At 45.0% G+C, this 21,416-nt stretch overlaps 1 protein-coding gene across 1 annotated transcript in view; it reads left to right on the top strand.

Moving 5' to 3' along the window:
• The window catches only part of ATG4A (autophagy related 4A cysteine peptidase), a 173,170-nt gene extending 154,004 nt beyond the window's left edge, over positions 1–19,166 (top strand). Inside the window, exon 13 of the mRNA XM_069211583.1 lies at positions 17,422–19,166. Within this exon, the coding sequence (XP_069067684.1) occupies positions 17,422–17,486 (65 nt within the window). The 3' untranslated portion in view covers positions 17,487–19,166. The remainder of the gene's footprint in view (positions 1–17,421) is intronic.
• The last annotated feature ends 2,250 nt before the right edge of the window (positions 19,167–21,416 follow it).

Genomic DNA, 21,416 nt, shown 5'->3' with positions numbered 1-21,416 from the left:
GAGCAAGTGATCGCTCTCCAGGTACCTGTAAGTTGCTCTTCTGTGGATCAGTTAACTAAATTATATGCTTTTACTTGGTTGAATTAATATAGCTATACCAAAATTTGAAAAATGTGTATTCAAAATGAAGAAATGCGTATTTTCATAACTCATAAGCAGATGTTTCAAGAAATACGGTTGAATTTCAAAATATATTAAAGTTGATATTTGAGTGATTAATCATGCAGCTTTGAGGAGACTCATTACTAATCTTAATAAGCAGGGCACTGCTGATAATGGCATTTCACTTTGACAAAGCATTTTTTACATTACTGCTGACAACTGTGCTTGATGCACTGAGGTGATCACTGCCGGTAATCTTGCATATGGTAGGTTATAAAGCAATCTCGCCTGATGTGGTAACTATTAAAACTCTATTTAATTGTAGCGCAGAATAATTGTTATTGATAATAAGTAGCACCTATTACACGAAAGGTTGTAGACCCCTACATGACTGGTGCATGATAAAGGGAAGGGGTGGAAACAAATGTTGCAACGCCCTCAAAAAATGCATCACAACGAATGATTAAAACAAAGAGGATTGATCCAGCTACCACAAAAAGGCCAAATGGTATACTTTAACTGTGCCCAGGGCAGATACTTTCTGGTACAGGGACAATATGTAAAGCAAAACATAGGATAACCTAACTTAAAGTGGGTCAGTTTGCCAAGTACCACACCAAGCCACACACTTGTCCCAATAGCAGGCATATATTGATTTGGTTGAAGGACCTACTGGCTGCCAAGATAACATCTACAAACTCAGTAGGGAAATCAAAGGCAGTCAGCTGTTGCCATTGAGTCTCCAAGTATGGAGGTGAATATTGTGCGGGTGTGGGTGAAGAACCCTTGTCCTGCTACTGTAGCAAAAGATCCTCCCATAGTGGTAGGGTGATCGGAGGGCACATAGTTATGCCCAGAATGTCCGAGTACCACAATTTCCTGGCCCAATCCGGAGCCATAAGGATAACTTGAGCCCAGTTGTTAATCTTTTTCAGAATTCGGGGCTGGAGAGGCAGAGGTGGAAAGGTGTACAGGAGTCATGTGTTCCTTTCCAGCTGGAATGCATCTCTTAGTGAGTGCGCATTGGAAACTCGAACACGCAAAGCTTTTGACACTGCACGTTCTCATTGGTGATGAATATAGGAAGCTGGCTTGTTATATAGTGGACCATAAAGAGGTACACTGTGTAAAGAGTCCAAGAAAACCCCAGAGGACTTACAGAGGCACAAATGACACCCCAAATGCTCTCTTTTGTGGTAGTGTGAGCAAGCAGTTAAGCATACCAGAGGGTACTGTTCAGCATGTAAGGGACACACACACACGCAGTAAATGAGACATTCTCCCAATAAAGAAATCTGACACCAATTTATAAAAACAGCTCATACTTTTATGTAAATTTAGATATCAAGATCATTTGATCAGGTGAGTAATTTCCGATATAGGAATTTTTAGAGTTTTCAAAACATGACAGTTCATTTTTCTGTTGCTGCAGTGTTACTCTATGAGAGAGAAAACATACACGACAAACAGGTACTTCACAGCAGCTTACAGGACCAATCGTTTGGACTTAAGGTGAGTACAGGGCAGGGTCCTAGCCCACACCAACAGGTCACCTCAGGCCGCACTGGGGAGGCCTGTGTAAGTCATTGGGGATCGGTCTGGTCACAAAGATGCTGCTGCAGTCGACCGAGAGTCCAGTCCAAGTGAACCACCAAAGGGGATCAGTTCTTGCGATGCTCGGGGACGTATGGACACCACTAGTTCTGTTCTCCTTGTTCTGGGGCGACTGGGTGCAGAGGTGGTTTGGATCAGTGGGTTTTGTTCACCGGTGGTGCTTGCAGTAGAGGGGGCCCACAGAAACAGGCTGTAGGTGTGGACTGGTGGACCAGTCCAACTGACCCAACAAGTGGGCATGGGTCTCACAAGACTGGGGGACTTAGGGACACCAGTGGGCCTTTTCTCCTCACTTCAGGGCATCTGGGTGCAGAGGTGCAGTGGATGGTCAGGTCTCCATCACCAGAGGTCTCATAAGAGGGGGGCTTGCAGACAGAGGCCGTCAGGAAGTCCACAGTGGGCGAGCTCGAGGTGGTCTTCATGTTTGGAGGGCCAGCAAACCTCGTGGACACCATTGGCCCACGTCAGCTTGGGCTAGGCAGCTCGGGTGCAGTGGTGATGTCCGACATCGGGTTTTGGTGGTCTGGGGTCCTCACAGTTTTTGGGTTGCCTGCAGATGCAGAGAAGCAGCTGCTCTGCTCCAAGGGAGTTCTTCTTGACAATTTACAATGCACTGGAAGCTGTCCCAGTTTCTGGAGGTTACAGTAGCAGGACAGGTCAGTTGCTCCACAAGGGTCAGGTGCAGCAGGCATGTTAGCAGGGTTGGCGCCAAGTCCGTCATGTACCTTGGTTCTCGGGTCAACAGGCTTTTAGTCCACTCCTTGTTTGTGTCCAGTGAAGATCTGAGGTCCTGGTATCAGGCGGGCCCCTAAATACTCAATTTACGGGATATTAAGGAGATTGAAGGGTAGCAGTCATTGGTCTTCTTACCCTTGGGGTCACTACACCCCCTAAATGACTACTTCCTTTGGGGAGTGGCCATCACCCGGTCTCAGAATTCCTAACTCCAAAACACACAAGAAGGTGGAATTCCTAAGGCTGTGTTCACTTTCTTGCTGGTCACCCTTGAGGTGTATCAGTACTGGCACTGTAACACGCCTCCTGCATAGCTAATTTTCCCACCTGTACAGGGACCAAATGGGCACTGGGCGGGGGGCGGGGCATCTTTCTCTGAGGTGAGCAAGATCTGCCTACTAAAGGAGGTAGGCTCCTTTGGAGCTTCCTGCCTAGGAATGCAGATTTGCAGGTCATCCTGTTGGGAGGGGTGTTTAACACCACTGCCAGAGCAGGCTTTGTTTCTGACCTCCAGAGAGCAAAGGCTGTCACCTTTGCAAGTCAGACCCTCGTCTCTTGGTGGCAGGCTGGTTAGCCCACCAGCAGTTGTTAGGTTTTCAGGGGGCACTGTAGTTAATTACCCTCTTTCTGGCATGGTTACCCCCAGTTTTTGCCTGTTGTCAGTATGTTTTGACTGTGTGCCCTGGGATCCTGCTAACCAGGACCCAAGTGACTATGCTCTCTCCCTTTAAACTTGGTTGCTTGGACCCCACCCACATTCGGCATACTGGTGCCCCCATTTAAGTCCCTAGTATATGGTACCCAGGTATCCAGGCATTGGGGTACCAGGGGACCCCCATGGGCTGCAGCATGTATTATGCCACCAATGGGGAGCGCTTGCAAGGTGTATCTGCAGGCCTTCCATTGCAGCCTGCATGAAAGGGTACATGCACCCTTTTCACTATAGGTCACTGTAAGTCACCCCTATGGGAGGCCCTCCTAGCCCAGAGGGTAGGGTGCAGGTACCTGTGTGTGTGGGCACCCCTGCATGAGCAGAGGTGCCCCCACGAACTCCAGCTCCATTTTCATGGACTTAGTGAGTGCAGGGATGCCATTTTACGCGTGTACTGGACTGCATAATAGCAACTTCGAACCTACGCATGTTTGGTATCAAACATGTCAGAATCATACCCCAATGCCGTTTCCAGTATTGGAAGTATGATTCAGTGCACTCTGGGAGCTCCTTAAAGGACCCCCAGCATTGTCCCTACCAGCTTTCTGGGGTTTTCCGAGCAGCCTAAGATGCTCCCAACCCTCAGACAGGTTTCAGCCCTCCTGCTACTTGATCAGCACCAGCTGAGGAAGGTAGAACAGAGGATTTCCTTTGGGAGAGGTGGGTAGCACCCTCTCTTTTTGGAAATAGGTGATACATGCCCCCCCAAGCCACTGGTGTGCTGCGAAGGGTGTATTTGGTGCCCTCCTTGTATAAACCAGTCTGCACTGGTTCAGGGACCTCCAGTCCCTCCTCTGGTGCGAAACTGGACAGTGAAAAGGGGAGTGACCACTTCAGTGTCCATCATCACCCATCGGGTGGTGCCCAGAGCTCCTCCATAAGGTCTCTTGATTCTGCCATCTTGAATCCAAGGTGGCTAGAGGCTCCTGGGAGCATCTGAGTGGCCAGGTCAGGCAGGTGATGTCAGAGCCCCCCTCCTAATAGGTGGTAATCTGGCTAGGTGACCAATCCCCCTTCCAGGGCTATCTTGGGTGGATCGGCTTGCAAGATTCCAGCAGAATTCCTCTGCAACCACTACTTGAACTTCTGGCCACTGGAACTGCGACCGGACCCTCCGGAATCGACAGTCTGCATCCACAACGAAGACTCTGCATGCAACATTGTTTCTACGGCTCCTTCCAGCTTCTACAACATTTCCCCGGCTGTGCATCATCTGAGGGTGGCAAGTCTTCAGCCTGCACAAGAAGGAATCTCTCTTGGAGTGCAGGAGTCACTCCCCTGCATCTGCAGGCACCAACTGCTACAACGACCGGCTGCATGGCTCTCCTCTTATCATGAGTGGTGGTGATCTGGAGTGGTTCCATTGGTCCTCTCTGCCAGCTGCCCAACTTTGGTGAACGTAAGCCCTTGTCTTCCCACGCAGGACAGTACCTTCGTGCACCGCGTCTCTTGCATCTACCAAGGCTTGTTGGCATCTCCTCCTAGGTATCTTCAGGCTCTGTGTAGCCCCAGTCCCTAGCACTCTTCCTTGCGTCGCACAGCCCTCTGTGTGCTTTTCCTGCAGTGTGGGACCCTTCTTCAGGTGTGCTGCTGGGCTCCTCTGAAACTTCTAGGTCGTCCTCCAGTGGGTCTCCTGTGGGGGCTGCCTTTTCTTGTGTGGACTCTTTGCCTTGCTAAAGTTCCCCTGAGACTCCCCAACACCTCCCCCCCCCCCCTTTGGTTTGAGTCCTCCTGGACCTTGCTGGTCCCCGGCAAGTCAATTTTTCTTCTGCCGCGACTCTTGCCTTTGTCAAGGCTTGTTGGTGGCTTTTCCACTACACAGACATACTGCAATCTTCCATCTGGTGTGGGACATTGACTGCATCCTTCAGGATATCCACACCGACTCCAGGGTTGCATTGCTGACCGTCTGCTTCCTACCGTCGACCAACTCCTGCAACCACAGACGGGTGGGTAGTGGCTCATACCACCACCAGACACTTCTGCTACTTCTAGACTTGGTCCCCTTCTTTTTCAGATCTTCCTCTTCAGGAATCCACCGCTGGTTTCTTGCAGTCTTGTCTGGGTGTTGCATTATCTTCATTTTTAGTCCTTTTGGTGATTTGGGAAAAATCCAGTAACTTACTCATTTCTTCCTGGTCGCTGGGGGCACTGTGGTACTTATCTTTGGAGTTTCCTAGTTCCCCCAGCTCTCCTTTACAGATTCCACTTACCTAGGTGGGGGTCCGGCATTCATATTCCATTTTTTTTAGTATATGGTTTGGGCTCCCCCTAGGGTCACTATTGTCTATTGCTATTGCACAGTTTTATACTGCTATTTAAGACTATTTCTGATTACTAGTGTATCTATTTAGTCTGTTTACATATCTCCTGTTGGGATAATTGCCTATCTAGTATTTTTGGTATTGCGTAAAGTACCTTCATTTTTGTAACACTGAGTGTTTTCTTTCATGCATATAAGTGCTGTCTGACTACAGAGGTATTGCATGAGCTTTGTATGTCTCCTAGATAAGCCTTGGCTGCTCATCCACAGCTACCTCTAGAGAATCTGGCTTCTAGACACTGCCTACATTTCACTATTAGGGGATACTTGGTATAAGATATAAGTACCTATGGTACCCACCACACACCAGGCCAGCTTCCTACGGGCACCTCTATGTTGCCCTCTGGGTGCTTGTATTAATAAATCCATCACTGTAATCCATGAGGGTTTATTAATATGAGATGTTTGAGACCAAACATCTCTGCTTTCAGTAAGCCATCATGTAGCTGGGGAACTCATATTGGCCAGTGTCCAGCACATGTATTTTGAATGGCTTCCCTGTTCACTTACTATATCTAAGAATCAACAAAGACATAGTAGGGGCATATTTGTTCATGCAGATATGCCCTCACCTGTAATATAATGTAACCTGCCTTACGGCCGTAAGGCCTGCTGTAGGGGTGACTTACAAATATTACAGGTAGTGTTCATGTCATGTTTTCAATTTTTGGAGCACCGTGACACACATCTTGAAGTGGCAGTCTGTGTGAGTTTGGTGCTAGGTCCCTTAGAGTGGTACAAGTTATGCTACAGCTTTTAGGGACCTTCTTTGGTACGTAGGCCTGAGGTACCATTTACTAGGGACATACAGAGGGGCTAAAGGGTCTGGCCACTTAGGGGTCAAGTGACCAGGTGTCTTGTTTTGGGGGAAGAAGCACTGGCACTGGGGACCTGTTTAGCAGGACCCAGTGCACTTCAGTCAAAGTTGCATAAAAAATTAGGCAAGAAGGGGGGGAAGGGTACTGCAACCAGAACCCAGCTTCCTACAATGAAAGGATCCCGTCATGGTTCCCCCAATTGCCAGATGTAGATGCAATTCATCATCTGCCAGAAACTGCTGGATGAGCTCATCCACCCTGAAATTCAAGGTTCCCACCAGGTATTTCTTAATCAAGGAAATGCCCAGACACACCAGGCAAATGCAGAGCTGCAAGACCCAGGATCCCACTCCAACTTGCTTGTTGAAGTACTACGTGGCAAGGGTGTTGTCCGTTAGAATCTGCAACAGTTTCCCTTGAATGGAATGCACAAAGGCCTTCAGCACCAGATAAATAGTCCCCAAATCCAGCGGATTGATATAGAACAGGTTTTCCTCCAGTCTCCACCTCCTCAGATGACCTCCAGTACCAGCAGTGACCCACCTGTCGCCACTGTCAGCTCTCAGTGGGAAAGTGAGTCGCCTGACACTGGCCCAAATGCTGCTGACTAACCACCACTGAAGATCATGTGGTGTCTCTAAAATGTGAATGGCACCCAATAGGTTTCCTTGGTGCGGTGCCCATTACAATTTCAATCTCTATTGTAGAGCCCGCATAGTCCACCTGACGTAGTTCACAAGGAGGGTACAGGAGGGTTAAAGGCTAAGACCCCTCAGAGTTGCTCTCACTGAGATCCAGACTGGAGGCTGAAATATCGGGATCAGAGCCCAAATGACTTGGACTCATTGCAATTAGGGAAGGCCACGACCTGTACTGTATGCAGGATAGCTCCATTGAAGGGAATCCTCTATGAAGGTGCCAGGTGCAACTTTGTCTCATTGGTTTTGAACCTCAAAGATTTCAGGAGGTTAGCCATCGTCTGGAGGTGATGTGTGACTGACTGTTGCAAGCTCACTTTCAAAAGCCAGTCATCAAGGCATCCCGACCTCCGAAGATGAGCTAAAACCACCCCGTCAGTTTCCTGAAGACCCGAGGAGCACTGGTAAGGCCAATAAGGAGCATGGAAAACTGAAATGTTCCTGGCCTACTTTGAACCACAGTGAACATCCATTGGATGCAGGATGACCATAGGGAAATATGTATCATACTGGTCCAAGGACACCATCCAGTCATTCAGGTTCAAGGCAGGGAAGATTTGGGCTAGCATGAGCATTTTGGATTTGTCCTTCCACAGGAAAGCATTCCGAGAACAAAGATCTTATATGGACCAAAGGACCTCATCATCTTCAGCACAAGAAAATAGCAAGAGTAGCAAGCCTTCCTATTTCCAAGTCTGGAAAACCTCTCAATGCCCTCTTTGAAAAGTAAACCTTGCATCTCTTCCAACAGAATATACAGGTGCTCCTCTGAGAGTCACTCTGATGTGTCAGGAAGAGCAAATGGTGGCCTCCATGTTACCGTTTAGATCCATGTTCCCGGCCTTGAAAAGACTGGGGTGACTGCTGCAGAGGCTGGGGTGTTGACTATATGCCAGCCCCCGAGATTAGATTTAAAGATTTTCCTAAACTAACGAGGAAACTGTTTGGCTGGTGTCAAAATACCCAAAGAGCATGCCGTGGGCTTACTGTCTTTTACATTTTATAAGGCAGAATCTGTTTCCTCAGTGGACAGGTGTGAGTCATAGAAAGGCATATCCTTGAGAAAGTACTGTACTTCTCCAGAGAATGGAACGCATCTATGCATTGCAGTGGAACAACACGGAGGTGCCAGCTGCGCTTCCCAGACAATCAGTAGAATCAGCGCAAGCACAAATCACGTATTTACCGGCAACTTGTCCATTCTGAATGGTTTGAGACAGTGAGGCCATTAGGTCTTCCAGGTTCACCAGATCTCACTGGCTATGTCCGAGAGGGCATGTGCATATTGACCTCATAGACAAACTGCATTTACTGATGCCAGTGGTAGGCTGGCCGAAGAGAAGCTTTGTTTTCAGAGTGCCTCAGTCCTCTTAGACATCCTATCTGGGGGACTCATGAGGAATGCAATGGTTCACCTTGCTGGTTGAAGCCTGAACAACCAGACTGGAGTAGAACGTCTGGCCACCTGCCTATTCACCAGTGGGCAAGATCAGGGCTTTGACCAGGTGCCAATTTAGGCATCAGTGAAGGCCTCATTGAAAGGGAGCAAGGGCTCACATGTGGCTGGCTCACATTGCAAGATTTCATTAGGACATTTGTCTTAATCTCAACAGAGGGTAATTGTATATCCAAGACCTCTGCAGCTTGTTAATTACCTCTGCAAGTGATGCACTCTCCTCAATTGAAGATCTAAATGGCAAATTTGCCACTGTATCAGGGGAAGTATCAAGCCCACCGGCCTCTTGTAAGTCCAAATAAAAATTGTCATTATATTGAGGTGGTATATCATTCCCATCCCCACTATCACTTCTGTGTGGTGACAAGCTTTGATCAAAATCTGAGCCAAAAAAATGATGTAGCCTCTAATGGGTGTGCCCACATTAGTGAAATGTAGATTTATATAGCACAGCTTATCACCTGTGAGGGGCTCAAGGCGCTGTCCACGGGGATGGGGAAATTAAGTGATTTACCCAGAATTACAGGACGTTGCACTGACGCCGAGGATTGAACCCGGATCTTGGGCTCCCAAGGCGGTCGGTCTGACCGCTGCGCTACATCCTCTCCCTTAGTAGGGGCAGAATCAGACTGTATGCTGACCAGTTGTGTTTTAGTAATTTTGTAGGACATTAGTTAGGGTTGTGCTGTAGTTGCTTTAGAGTCAGTACTGACACCGATGAGGGCGAGACCGACACAGGTCACAGAGCCTGGGTGGAAGTCCGTGCTGAAGCCGGTACGGACCCTGTAAAATGTGCAAAGGGATCAGACAGTGCCAAGGATGAATCCACCAGCTGTAACCAAACTGAGGGCCCCTGTAGATACCTGGGGCAAGAAAGCTTGCCTGAGGGAGCCGGATGAATGTCAAATATCTGTAACATGGCCTTCTTAAAGACTTTAATCTGCTGCTGCATCACTGATGGCCCAGGAAATGTGGTGTGCACTGGGATCAGCTGTGGTATCAACTTCCATAGCCAGAAACCTAGAGAAAGACCGACTGACAACATGACAACCTCATCCCTTCTTTTTTATGTAGAAAGTGCAGAAAGGGGTAGAATCCCACTTCACTGTCTTCTGTTTATGTTTAGACTTTGATTTATCAGAGGACTCTGACCACAGAGTTGATTTCTCACTGGAGTGACACTGGAAGCAAGCCTGTGCTCTGTACTTGGAGCAGGACGTACATGTCCAGCAAATTCTTCTTGTGTTTGGCTACATACACCTTCACTTCTCAGCCCCGCATTGCCTTTGGATGTAAGAAGGTGTACTTGTTATGTTATGTTATGGCTATTTATAGAGCGTATAGCTACCCTGAGGCCTCCCAGCGCTTCAAATAAAATCTCCAATGACTTTCACATAGGGAACAGATATTAATACAGCCAAGTTTTCAATAGCCACCGAAATGATAGCCCGTGGCTAGTTAGCCGCAGAGAGAGAAGCAAGGAATTCCAGAGCTTGGCACTGAGATAGGCCATTGACTTTCCACCCCATTTGACTTTTTTAATTGGGGAAATAACTGCCAGTCCTGCTGATGATGATCTAAATTGTCTTGTTGGCCTGTATAGGGTGACCAAGGTCCGCAGCAACGGAGGACCCTTGACATGAAGGGCCCCATGAATGCAGCATAGGGCCTTGAACTTCAGTCGCTGTTCAATGGGGAGCCAGTGTGAGGCTAAGAGGGCAGGTTTAGCCGATTGATGTCTGGGGATGTTGTAGAGAAGGTGAGCCGCCGTGTATCTGGACCACCTGCATTTTCTTTTTAACATAATTTGGAGAGCCTAAAGTAGGGCGTTCCCATAGTCCAAACGTGAGATTATTAATCCTTGTACAATGAGTCTCTTTGCTATAAATGGGAGCACATAAAAAACTTTCCTGAGAAGTCTAAGTATCCCAAAACAAGTAGAGGAAATTTTCTTTCCCTGGTGATCCATGGTGAGCCATGGATCAAGCCATACACCCAGACTCTTGATATGGTTCTTGGGCGATGGAAGATCTCCTACCGAGTGCAAGGTTCTTGGGCGATGGAAGATCTCCTACTGAGTGCAAGGTGGGTGTTACTTGAGGTAAATGTGAAGAATGACCCATGATCATAACCTCTGTTTTATCTCCAATCAGCTTAAGTTTAGACTACGCCATCCAGTTGGAGACTGCCTGTAGACATGGGGCCAGCCGGGAGTCGAAAGAATTGTGCGGAGAGGAAAGAGAGACTACCAGCTGAGTATCATCCGCATAGGATATCAACAAGAGCCCAAATGGCTCCACTATCCTTGCTAGGGGTAGCATATACATATTGAACAATGTGGGGCTTAGAGATGAGCCCTGAGGTAGTCCCAAGTGGCTCTTGAAGCTACTAAAGTAGAAGGATCGATCGAGCACCTGGAAGGATCTTGCATCTAAGAACTCTGTGAACCATTTCAGGGCAAGTCCTGTAATTCTGATTTCCCTCATTCTATCAAGTAAAGTAGTGTGGTCCACGGTGTCAAAGGCTGCACTGAAGTCAAGGAGCACGATTGCAGAGACCATTCCCTGGTCTAATCGCTTCCTGACCTCTTCCGTCATTGCTATCAGTGCAGACTCTGTACTGTGAGCTGGCCTAAAACCCATCTCAGATGGGTGAAGAATCTGATTGTCTTCCAAAAAAGGGGATAGGTGAGTATTAACATGTTTTTCCAAAATCTTAGCCAAAGTTGGCAGCATTGAAATAGGTCTATAGTTGTTCAATAGTGAAGGATCCAAGTTGGATTTTTTGAGCAGCAGCTTTATGATTGCATGCTTCCACTGTAAAGGGAGGAAGCCTCTGGCCAGTGAGCGATTCAGTAGATCTGTCAAAATGGGGTCTATTATCGATGCTCCTTGGGCTAGAATTGATTTTGGTGTGGGGTCCAACGGGGAACCAGATTTAAGCTTACTCAATAGAGTTTGGGTCATTTCTATAGAAATGGGAGGCATCCTAGCCAGGTTAGCTGTGTCCCCAGTACATTGTCCACTCCCCTCCTGGAGGTTGTGTAACTGTGTGGGAAAAGCTGAATAGATATCTGAGATTTTTTTTTTTTTAAAGAACCTAACTCACTACTGTGTTTAAAAAGAGGCTTTAATGTATTCAGTTTGGGCCTGATGGGATACGATTTCTTTTAGTATACTAAAAAAAATCTTTAGGGGAATTCGCAGTCTGTTCTATCTTCATCGCATAGTAGTTACTTAGCTCCACTTTAATTTCCACATGAAATCGTCCAGTAGCTGTCCTATATTCTTTTTTGTGTGAAGTATCATAAGATTTCCTCCATTTTCTTTCTAGGGGTCTACACTCTCTTTTTAATGATTGAAGATGGGGAAAACCAGGGAGCTCTTTTTTTCCGTTTACTGGCCTGCCTTACTGTGCATGGAAGCGTGATGTCAAGGCAGTTGGTGATCCACTTATTAAATACTTCTAAGGAGTCGGCCATATTTTCATTAAGGATTGGTTTGGAATTTTCTATAGCACCAATCCATTCTGGGGCGTTCAACAGATGCCATCGTCTATATGTTGAGATATAGATTGGGAAGGATTGGCCAACTTTTTGGTAGTAAGATTGAGGGAGATTAACATATGATCTGACCAAGCTAATGGAATAGGAGGTAGGGCCATTAGGTTGACTATATTACTAAAAAAACAGACCTGTGGTATGCCCTTTACTGTGAGTGGGGCCTCTGACCAGTTGAGTGAGATATAATGCCTTCATATCAGTTAAAAGGCTTCTAGCAGCAGCATTGTGTAAGGTTTCTGCATGGATATTAAAATCACCAAGAATGGTATAATTGGGTCTGGTACAACTTAAGTCTGCAACTTTCTCGGGAAGAGCTTCTAAAAAAGATTGTGATGGACCAGGAGGATGGTATATTAGAATCCCAGAAAAAGTGTAGTGGGGGTTTAGAAGAATGGAGAAAAGTAAACTCTCACAGTCAGGGAGATGAAAAGGACTGGACGAGACCCTGACTGTGTCCTTAAAAAAAAAGGCAATTCCACACCCTTTCCTTGAGGGTCTGTCTAATCTTATCAGGTAGTCACTAGGCAAAGCTAGCGCCACATCTGGCCCTGCGCCGTCATGGAGCCAAGTCTCAGTCATAAATAGTACTGTGGGTCTCTAGGTACTTTGAAAGAGATTGATATCTAGTTTATAAGCCACTAGGGATCTGCAGTTTAACAAACAAAAAGAGTACTCACCGACAATTCCTGAGTCTGGACTGACTCAGAACTAATCTGTAGATCCACGTGAAGGTAACTTTGACTGTCTATAAATGGCAGGGTGGCTTTGGTGAGTTTCCCAAATCCCTTCCGGTCTCTGTAGCAATTGATCTACAGGAATGGAGGAATTCTGTGCCATAGACAATCCTATTAGTGCCAGAACGTGCAGGGGTACTGGCCCCTGGGTCCGGTCAGGTGCGGACGGGTGCAGATGGGCTTTCCCTGTGCTCGCCTTTGGCACGCCCGCGGCTCACCCACTGCGCACGTCTGCTGCATGTCTGCCGCATTGCCGATCTTATGTAAGTTGTTGCACATATTTGAGTCATGCCACGAGTCTAAACTCCAAAAGCACACCTTGTTCTGATCGATGGCCAACATCTGTGTTCGATATGGCATGGTTTGATACGTGTAGTCCTTGAAGAAGCCATTGTTTCCAAGTATACTGTATTTTTCCTGATTTTTGGAGTTGTCAGAAGGCTGACAATATTGTGAGCTGAGATCCGTATGCACATCGGATGAAACAGAATGAAAGGAACTGATATCAGTGCACAGGGGTAGTGGTTATGTACGGCTGCGCTCCGTCACTTCCAGGGTGTGTCAAGACAGAGATGCACAGCACCACGTACTGGTGCATGGGAACATTTCTGGAGAAAGCTTTGTGGCTTCAATCCTGCCCCTGGGGAGTATTTTAAGGTGAGGAATCTGCAGTTAGAAATATCCATTAAAACTATCCATCTTGGTGCTGTGGAGACACACATGCCTGGGGAACTATCGGCCAGTGGTAGGGCATCAACCGTAAGGTTGCTTTTGAGACGCTTGAAAAAAGACATGGTCATTAAATATAACTTGATTATTGCCGCGTCACTCTACTTCTACTGTTTATAGCACAGTAAATAATAGGTATTACTGCTACCCAATGTAAAGGTACTCGGGATTCGAACTTGAGATTCAAACTCATGACTTGCCCAGCAGATGCAAGAGGATTTAATGTATTATGCCACCTGAGCTAAATGTTGTGTGTGCTCAGATATGTTTATCCCGTAGCAAAATAAGTCCACAATAATTTTTTTATTGTTCATGACAATACGATATCCTCCAGTGAAACATTTGTTCATTAAAACTAGCAAAGACAGACAACGTGGGATGGCTGTACTTCTGTAGCAAGAGAGGCCCTGTTCGTTAAGCTGATTGTTAGAGGTCGGGTTTCTGGTATTAGTAGCTGCTCTAAGAGGGCGGAACTAATAGTTGGTTACTTAAAAGCAATTGATAGAATGAAAGATGCATTTCCTGCTCGGGTTCATTTACGATGGTCTTGCTTTTTGATTTGAGGATTTGGATTCTTCCGCCTACGTGGTTATGCCGAGGTGTGTAACTCGTTCATTGATGGTGAAGACCTGGTGAGGTCCTGCATACTGAGGCCTTATCAGAGAACTGCTTGCCTGGCGCAAAGGAGGCAGGAAGGACTCAGAGTCACAGGGGGGATTGGCACAGCTAACAGGTAGGAGTCCAGGATTATGGTTGCCAGCATTACAGCTGCCCCACAAATAGGCGATCACTTGTGCGCAGATTCGCTTCTGTTTCAAAATGGTGTAAGCTCCCCCTCCCCCCACACCACCACCACCACATTTTAATAATAATGATCTAACAGGGATTATTGGCTTCATCTGGTGTTATTTTTATCGCTGTAGTTATAGTTTATTTTATACAGCGTCACTCCGGCCACTTTGAAAGAAGAAGAGCAGGTGGGTGGAGACATATATGCCTCACCTTCAGCGTTGTGTCTCTCAAACCATGACCTGTGCACGTCACCAGCCGGTCTGTCCCCTCAGACTTCCCTCTCTTCGCTTCCCCACTGTGAGCAGAAGTGACAAGAGTCTGCCGGGTAACCGCCGGGAGCAGTGCGTGGTGTTGGACACTCCAGGCAAAATATGTGCGCTGTTGGAGCACTCCCAGCTGCTGATGAAAAGGCTGGTTCTCCTTGTATCCTCCAGCTAAGCCACACTTGTGAGGTCATCACTCGGGCAGTGGTTGAAACACTTTCACGGCGTGTTTTTTCAAGGAAGCAGTTTGATTTAATAGGTGTATATTTCATTATATTCCATTAAGGTGTCAGCATAGATTTTGCCTGAGCACAAACAGATGTAATGGAGCATGTCCAGAATGCAGGCTTTTGTGTACAGTCAGTACCCTTTGGTGTAGTTTACTGATTGGTTGCATGAAGGGGTAGCTGTGTTATAAAATAGGGTCCTCGGGGCTGTACTAGCAATAAATGTTATTTCCCTGAAACATACGGTGCACTGAATAGCACATATTTCTCCTCCCAGGCCTTTATACATTTAAGAAATTAAACAGGAATCAAACATTTTAAAGGGCTGTCACAGATGAACATAGCTTGAATCAAGCGATAGGCCGCGTATTTTTGTAGTTTCCAAAGCTGACACAGTGTAGAGAAATATTCATCACAAAAGATGACTCAAAAATACTGTTTAAACATATCTACACATATGAAATAGAAGTCATGGTGTCTTTCATTTTAGTCACTTTGTGACCTTGGAGCGCCCTTTATTTTAAAAATGAATACTCCCAAGGAACACTCAGTCTCCTGTCTCTTGAGAGCCACGAGATGTAAAAATAATACCTGGTATATTTAAAAATTAAATGTTAAGGGCCCAATAAGGAGCGCAGCAGGGCGGGGCACTTAACCCTAAGGCAGTCGGAATTTATCGAGGGCGGTAAATCTGTTGTTTGTAGTTGGGCCCTGCAGAATGGGCCACACCAAGCAGGCGTTGGTGTTTTCCTCACCAACACCCACGTGTCCTGGTAATTACTAGGCCTCTTCCCTCATTAAATGTCGACAGGTTTGCCCTCCTGAAACCTCCGAAGGTGGAGTCTGTTTTTCAGTTTTAAACCAGTAATTACTGGGTGTGATAAACTTGGAATTGCTATCACTGCACAAATAGGTGTTTTAATAGTGACCGTAAAATAGAGGCTCTCTTAATAAAGGCCCAAAGTATTTTCTATTAAAGCAAGGCGGTTCAGATCAGTGCATAAGAACCCAAGCTTGTTCTGCAGGACCGGCTTTAGGGTGGTGCGACTGGTGCAGCCACACCGGGTGCTGATCTCGATTGTGGGGCGCTGGCCTCAGGAAGGCGCTGTGTTTAGCAATGACTTATGAAACTTGCGATTTAAAAGCACATGCTGAAAAGTTCTTGTGTGTCCAGCCTTCAGGAAACAATTAAAATGTCAAGATACCTCTTGTAATTAACGCTCCTGCAAGGGAGAGACTGGAGTTTTGTCCCGCAGCAGCTTTGACTCGATATAAAGTAGCACAGAGGGTTAATATGCCTGCTGCAAAGAACAGAACTACATTTTATGTTGATAGCTGAGTGTATTAGTAAAGCCAGCATTTACAAGCACTTTAAAACAAATGAATGTATGTGAAAGGGGGCTATGGCCAGATGAGGTGCACATTTGTCGGATGGTAGTGAGTGAATCCGAGAAGGTGGTCATGAGGTGGAGGCACCAAAAAAGACTGACACACTGGGTGCCACCAGCGCTAAAGCCGGCCCTGTGCAGGAGGTTGTGACGGGCTCCCTCATTTGGATCAGAACAACAAATTATAAGTCATAACCAACCTAATATTAAATACAGAGAGAGTGAGGGCACAACATTGTAGATATGAGTTGAAAAATGATGATGGACAGTGTGGTTTATTGGTGTTTATTATTGTAACACATCATATGCCAGGACCCCAAGCTTCAAGGCGCATCAAACTACAAGACATGCAGAAATCAAGTAAGTAGAAAAACTACAACACTAGAATAAGGGAATACAGAGTAGATACTGCAGTCAGCAGGAACTGAATACAGTAAACATACAATGCAATTAAAAACAGATCAAGCAGACTCTTCTATGTTCATAATAGAATAAGGAAGTTTGGGGAGAGGGGACAGTTCAGTGTTGGATTTGTGTCAGAAACAGCTCAAGCTCCTGGTGCCTGGAGGTTTGGAAGGCACTTTTGTAATTTATGCTCACGCTGGTGAAGGTGTTGGAGTGACTATACCAGACTTGTGTCCCTGCTGCTACTAATAATCTGCCTCATATCTGGACAAGGGTTGCTTTTGAATAAAAATGCTTTGGTAAAAGTAGGAGCACAGGGGTGTGACTGGCTTATGGAAGATACCTGAAGGGTATCTTGGGTGATTACACAGAAGCCTCGGGGTGTGTGGACTACATAAAGACAGCACTTTGGGCCAGATGTACCAAAGGATTTTACCCATTCTGTGTCTATGGGAAAAAGCTTTTGTACATATGGCCCTTTGTTCGGGGAAGGTGGTGGCTCGAGTTGTGAGGGCACGCTCACATCAAGTGCGATTGGCCTATTATTGACATCGAAGACATCGGTTTTATCACTGTCTAGGCGTAGGCCGTCATTTCCCATCTAGTTTTCGATTACCAGAAGATGAGTTAAAGAAACTCTGCTCATAAGAGAGAAGTATGTTTGGTTGAGAGGATTTTGGCATTCTAGAGAACCCGTAGTTTAATAGTGAACACATTTCTTTTCCTTAGTTCTTTTTCAAGAACAGCTATGTTGTTTGAGTGCCTTGTTCTTCCTCAATCGTATTTTGTAACACATATGGCTGACGTATTAGTTATTCGGTGTGACTTTTATCTGACATTGTTTTATTTTTGTTTTGTTTTAGAATTCATTGAATCTACAGATAAACTGTTTGAATTAGAGGAAGAATTTGAGATTCTGAGTGTATGAAGAACCTTCTAGAAATAGACCATGCATGGACTTTGTCCTGGGACAGCTTTTCTAGCCGGAAAGTGCCTAAAATCACATTAACACGAGCAGAGCACAAAAACTCTTATGGTGCCCAACATGGAGTTCTACTTTTTTCAAACAATAGCCTCTCGTACGGATAACGCACCCAGAAATCCTTATGAGATAGTGTTTTGTGTGAGGAACATTTCATTTCCCATGGAGGACTTGTAAAAAAAACAACAACAAAAAAACGCGAGATGAAAACCGTTTCAAAAGGAGGCAGAACTCTCACCAGAAAAAAGAGGATTGCCAGTGCCAGGGCCTCGTTTTGAAGTAAGGCGGTCCCAATAGGAATGTTCCACTATTCAACAGTTTCTTGTTTACAGACAGAAAACTCTTGGCAATATATGAGTAATTTGTTTTCAATTTTGCATTTTTCAATCATTATGGAAAATTGATAGATCTTGTTAACTAACCTGAAAAATTCTCAAAACCCTTTTTTTCTTAACATGTTTCCTTTTTTTTTTTTCTTTTTTCTTTTAAAGGAAACTCTCCTGAAAAGTTAATCGGTCATGTCGAAAAGTTAGAATGTGATTGACATTGCACATTGTAGGTCATGCCATTTTCCACTCAGACCTCTCATTAAAGCACGCTGAGAAACAAGTTCATTACACTTCGAAAAAGAGTAAAGGAGGTCAGGGTTTTTTAAAACCAGTTCTAACTTATTTATTTTATAAGGTTGTTGATTTACTCACAGAGAGCTCATCAGTATCAGCACTTTATCTTTGCTTTAAAAATAATGCTTAGCCTTTCAGATGTAAACTCATTTATGTTGCTGCAAAGACTGTTTGGAAGTATATGTCGTTCATTGTTACCCATGTCTTTGTGCATGAAGGGTGGTGTCACAAGAGTTGTGTTCCTGAGAGGCCGTATAGTATGTGGTTTTGCAAGTGTCATCGTCCTTTCTTCGCTTGCAAGTACTGTCGGAAGCTTTACAAAGAACAGAACAGTATTGAGTTCTCTCGTTTTCTCACCACTGTAATATGCAAGTCTACCAAAGTGTACACAAAAGCAGAAGCAGACGGATGCTGTCTGAGTTCATTCTTACCCTTGACTTGGAATAATAAACTTAGATGACCTAAACTGAAGGTTAAGATTGGAATATCAACCTAGGAAAGGAGGCTGTAGACAGTCTAACCTGTTGTATTACCTACATTTTGTGGCATTATAATTTCAAGCTTTGGATCCAACTGTGATGTCAAGAACATTTATATCAAAAGAGGATATGCAATATAAATGACTACTTTGGATGGCACCAGGTATATATCAAAATAGTACTTTTGTTTATAAACTTTGCAATTGTAAGTGTTCTTTGAGAAACTTGTTGTCCTAAACAGCAAACTAAGAGATTTCTATTTAAAGACGGTTTGTGTATCGTGCTCGCATTCTCTCTGGATCCCCCGGCTTCAGTGAAGAGCAGGCGAGCTGCAACACAAGCTGGAACAGTCTTCACTCACGGGGAGCACTTGCGTAAAATGCTGCACTTGTTGAATCACTTGATATAATACACGGTTTGGGTGGTGTTCACTGCAATACCTGGTTGATCTTCATCTTGTTTAACTTTGTATGCTCTAAAACTTTAATATAATGGAAAATATACCTTTTTTTATGGTACTGAAATTATTTTCTGCTTCCTTTTTTTGTCAGTTAATTCAATAACTGAAGGTCTACAGTTCTGTAAAGAGATAATGATTCAGGGCTCATCATATTGCAAATGAGTGGCTATTCTTCCAACACATCAAAAGCATACTTAACCTAACTGTGCTTCAACCATTCAACAATGTAGTACTTCTAGTAACTAAGTATAAGCCCATTTTGGTTGTAAAAGTAAAAATAACCCTGCGACGTAGCCCTGCACACACAAGTTCCAGAACTGTGTTACTGTAAATGTACTTTGAGCTAGCTATCACCTGTGCTTTTTTGAACTGTTGGTCCATTAATTCTGATAACTGTTCCCCAGGCAAATTATGACTTAGTTGTAACTTGATTCTACACAAAGATTGCTTTTCCACAGCAATTTGGAAAATGAAAGCTTACAGTTCCCACTGTTAGGTAAGGAAGAGTTAGGGAAGAGTTAGGGCTTCCTGCTGGACCTTTCTGAAGCATTTAATGTGGTAGATCACGCCATTCTCTTAGACTTGCTTCAGTAGCTTATGCCGTCGAAGACACACTTCAATGGTTTAGCTTCTTTCTCTTCCATCTCTCCTGAAAATTTCTGATGGGCCCTTCTGTGCCACCGGAAGCTACTTCCTGTTGCTGGATTCCTTAGGGCTTCCCAGTCTCACCAGCTCTTCTCCCCATCGATTTGGCTTCACTATTTATGGTCTCTAATTACTCCCAGGTCAAAATTCAGTCATATCCCGACGATACCCTGGTCTATATCATATTGTGCAGTGGTAAAACTCAATCAAAAAACAATCAACAATTGTGAGCCTACAAGTAGCCTATATGAGTACTCACACTCATTAACAACAAAATAGAACTCACTTAGCTTATCACCTTTTCCCAATCCCAACATTCTAGAACAAAACTTGACACAGTCCACAAGGTAAAAAAATACCTAGGGGTAACTTTGATGCTGTTATGGCCCCTAAAGCCCAAGTTAGCAGTTGCTACCATCCGCTCTCTTAAGTACCCCACAGATAGCACTGGTTGTGTGGGCCCCCGTTACTGCCAAGACTTTGTTATTGTAATTGCCTCAATGCAAACCTTCCAGCCTCCCAGATTATTGATGTGCAGCAGGTTCAGAATAGGTTTCAGATCAATATTGGGACTCTAGAAAGAAACAAGTCACATATTCCAGCTGATCTCTCAGCTGACTGCACAGCACAGACTCAACTTTAAACTAGCTTGCAGGATGTACCAATGTAAAAAAGGTGTTGCCCTCAACTAGCAGACTAGGCACACCCTTCCCTATCTCTCCCCATGCCTACTTCACAGTCAATCTCACACTCTGTCTCTTGGAGGGTCGCATGATAACCTAAAATCAAAAGGTGGGTGAACATTCTCAGTTAGGGAACCTGTTCTCTGGGATTTTTGTTTAAATCAGTTTGGCTATCAGCTAACTATTCCACTTTCCATCAAGCTTTAAAAAACATACCTCTTTTATGGATAATTGATGACGGGTGCCAAGAGACTACCTGAGTTGGTGTGTGCCTTAAAAGTGTAATTTAAGCACTAAATAGATTTTCGATGTAAAACTAAAAACGGTAATTTGTTTATATGCCTAGTCCAAATAGTTCCTTCCTCCTGCACATAACTCATCTTTGAATATAGCTCCCAAGCAAAAATTCGTTAGGAATTTTAAAGTGCTTTTTCCTAAAGCAGCTGAAGGGCTTAAACGTAAGTGACAAAGGAATCGCATGTGGCCCCCATTAGTCTAATTTTCGTACCAGGACCAGAGAATAAAGAAAAGGTTGAAACTAACAAATGTAATAAACAACGGAAGAACATGGCAGTGTTTAATCTGCAAAAGGTACATGCCTCAATCAGGGAAAAAATTACCCAGGAAAAGCGTTGTTTTTCAAATGTAATGTTATGGACTATGTGAAAGGCAACACGTGCCCTCATTGGAAGAGCCCTTGGGCCCTCATTATGAACTGGATGTGACACTGGACCATATGCTTCAAGCCTGGAATTACTGATACTGGCCAGTAACTATGGGCACAAAACCTAGCTCACAAGATTTTTCCGGGTTTCGCAGTATCAGAAGTGCTGGGTCCTGTACTGCACCAGACCTGGTGACACTGGGTGCTTTCCTGGGCCTGGCAATACTGAACTGTGCAAAACAGCCTGGAAAACAGGAAATGCATCATCAAAAGTGGTCACAAATATATAGCTACTTCCTGCATAGTCATTTGGAGAAGAAAG

The sequence above is a fragment of the Pleurodeles waltl genome, chromosome 2_1 (genome assembly GCF_031143425.1).
Source record: "Pleurodeles waltl isolate 20211129_DDA chromosome 2_1, aPleWal1.hap1.20221129, whole genome shotgun sequence".
Taxonomy (NCBI): Eukaryota; Metazoa; Chordata; class Amphibia; order Caudata; family Salamandridae; genus Pleurodeles; species Pleurodeles waltl.
The sequence above is the reverse complement of the archived record's forward strand: the minus strand, read 5'-3'. Positions and strand labels throughout refer to the sequence as shown.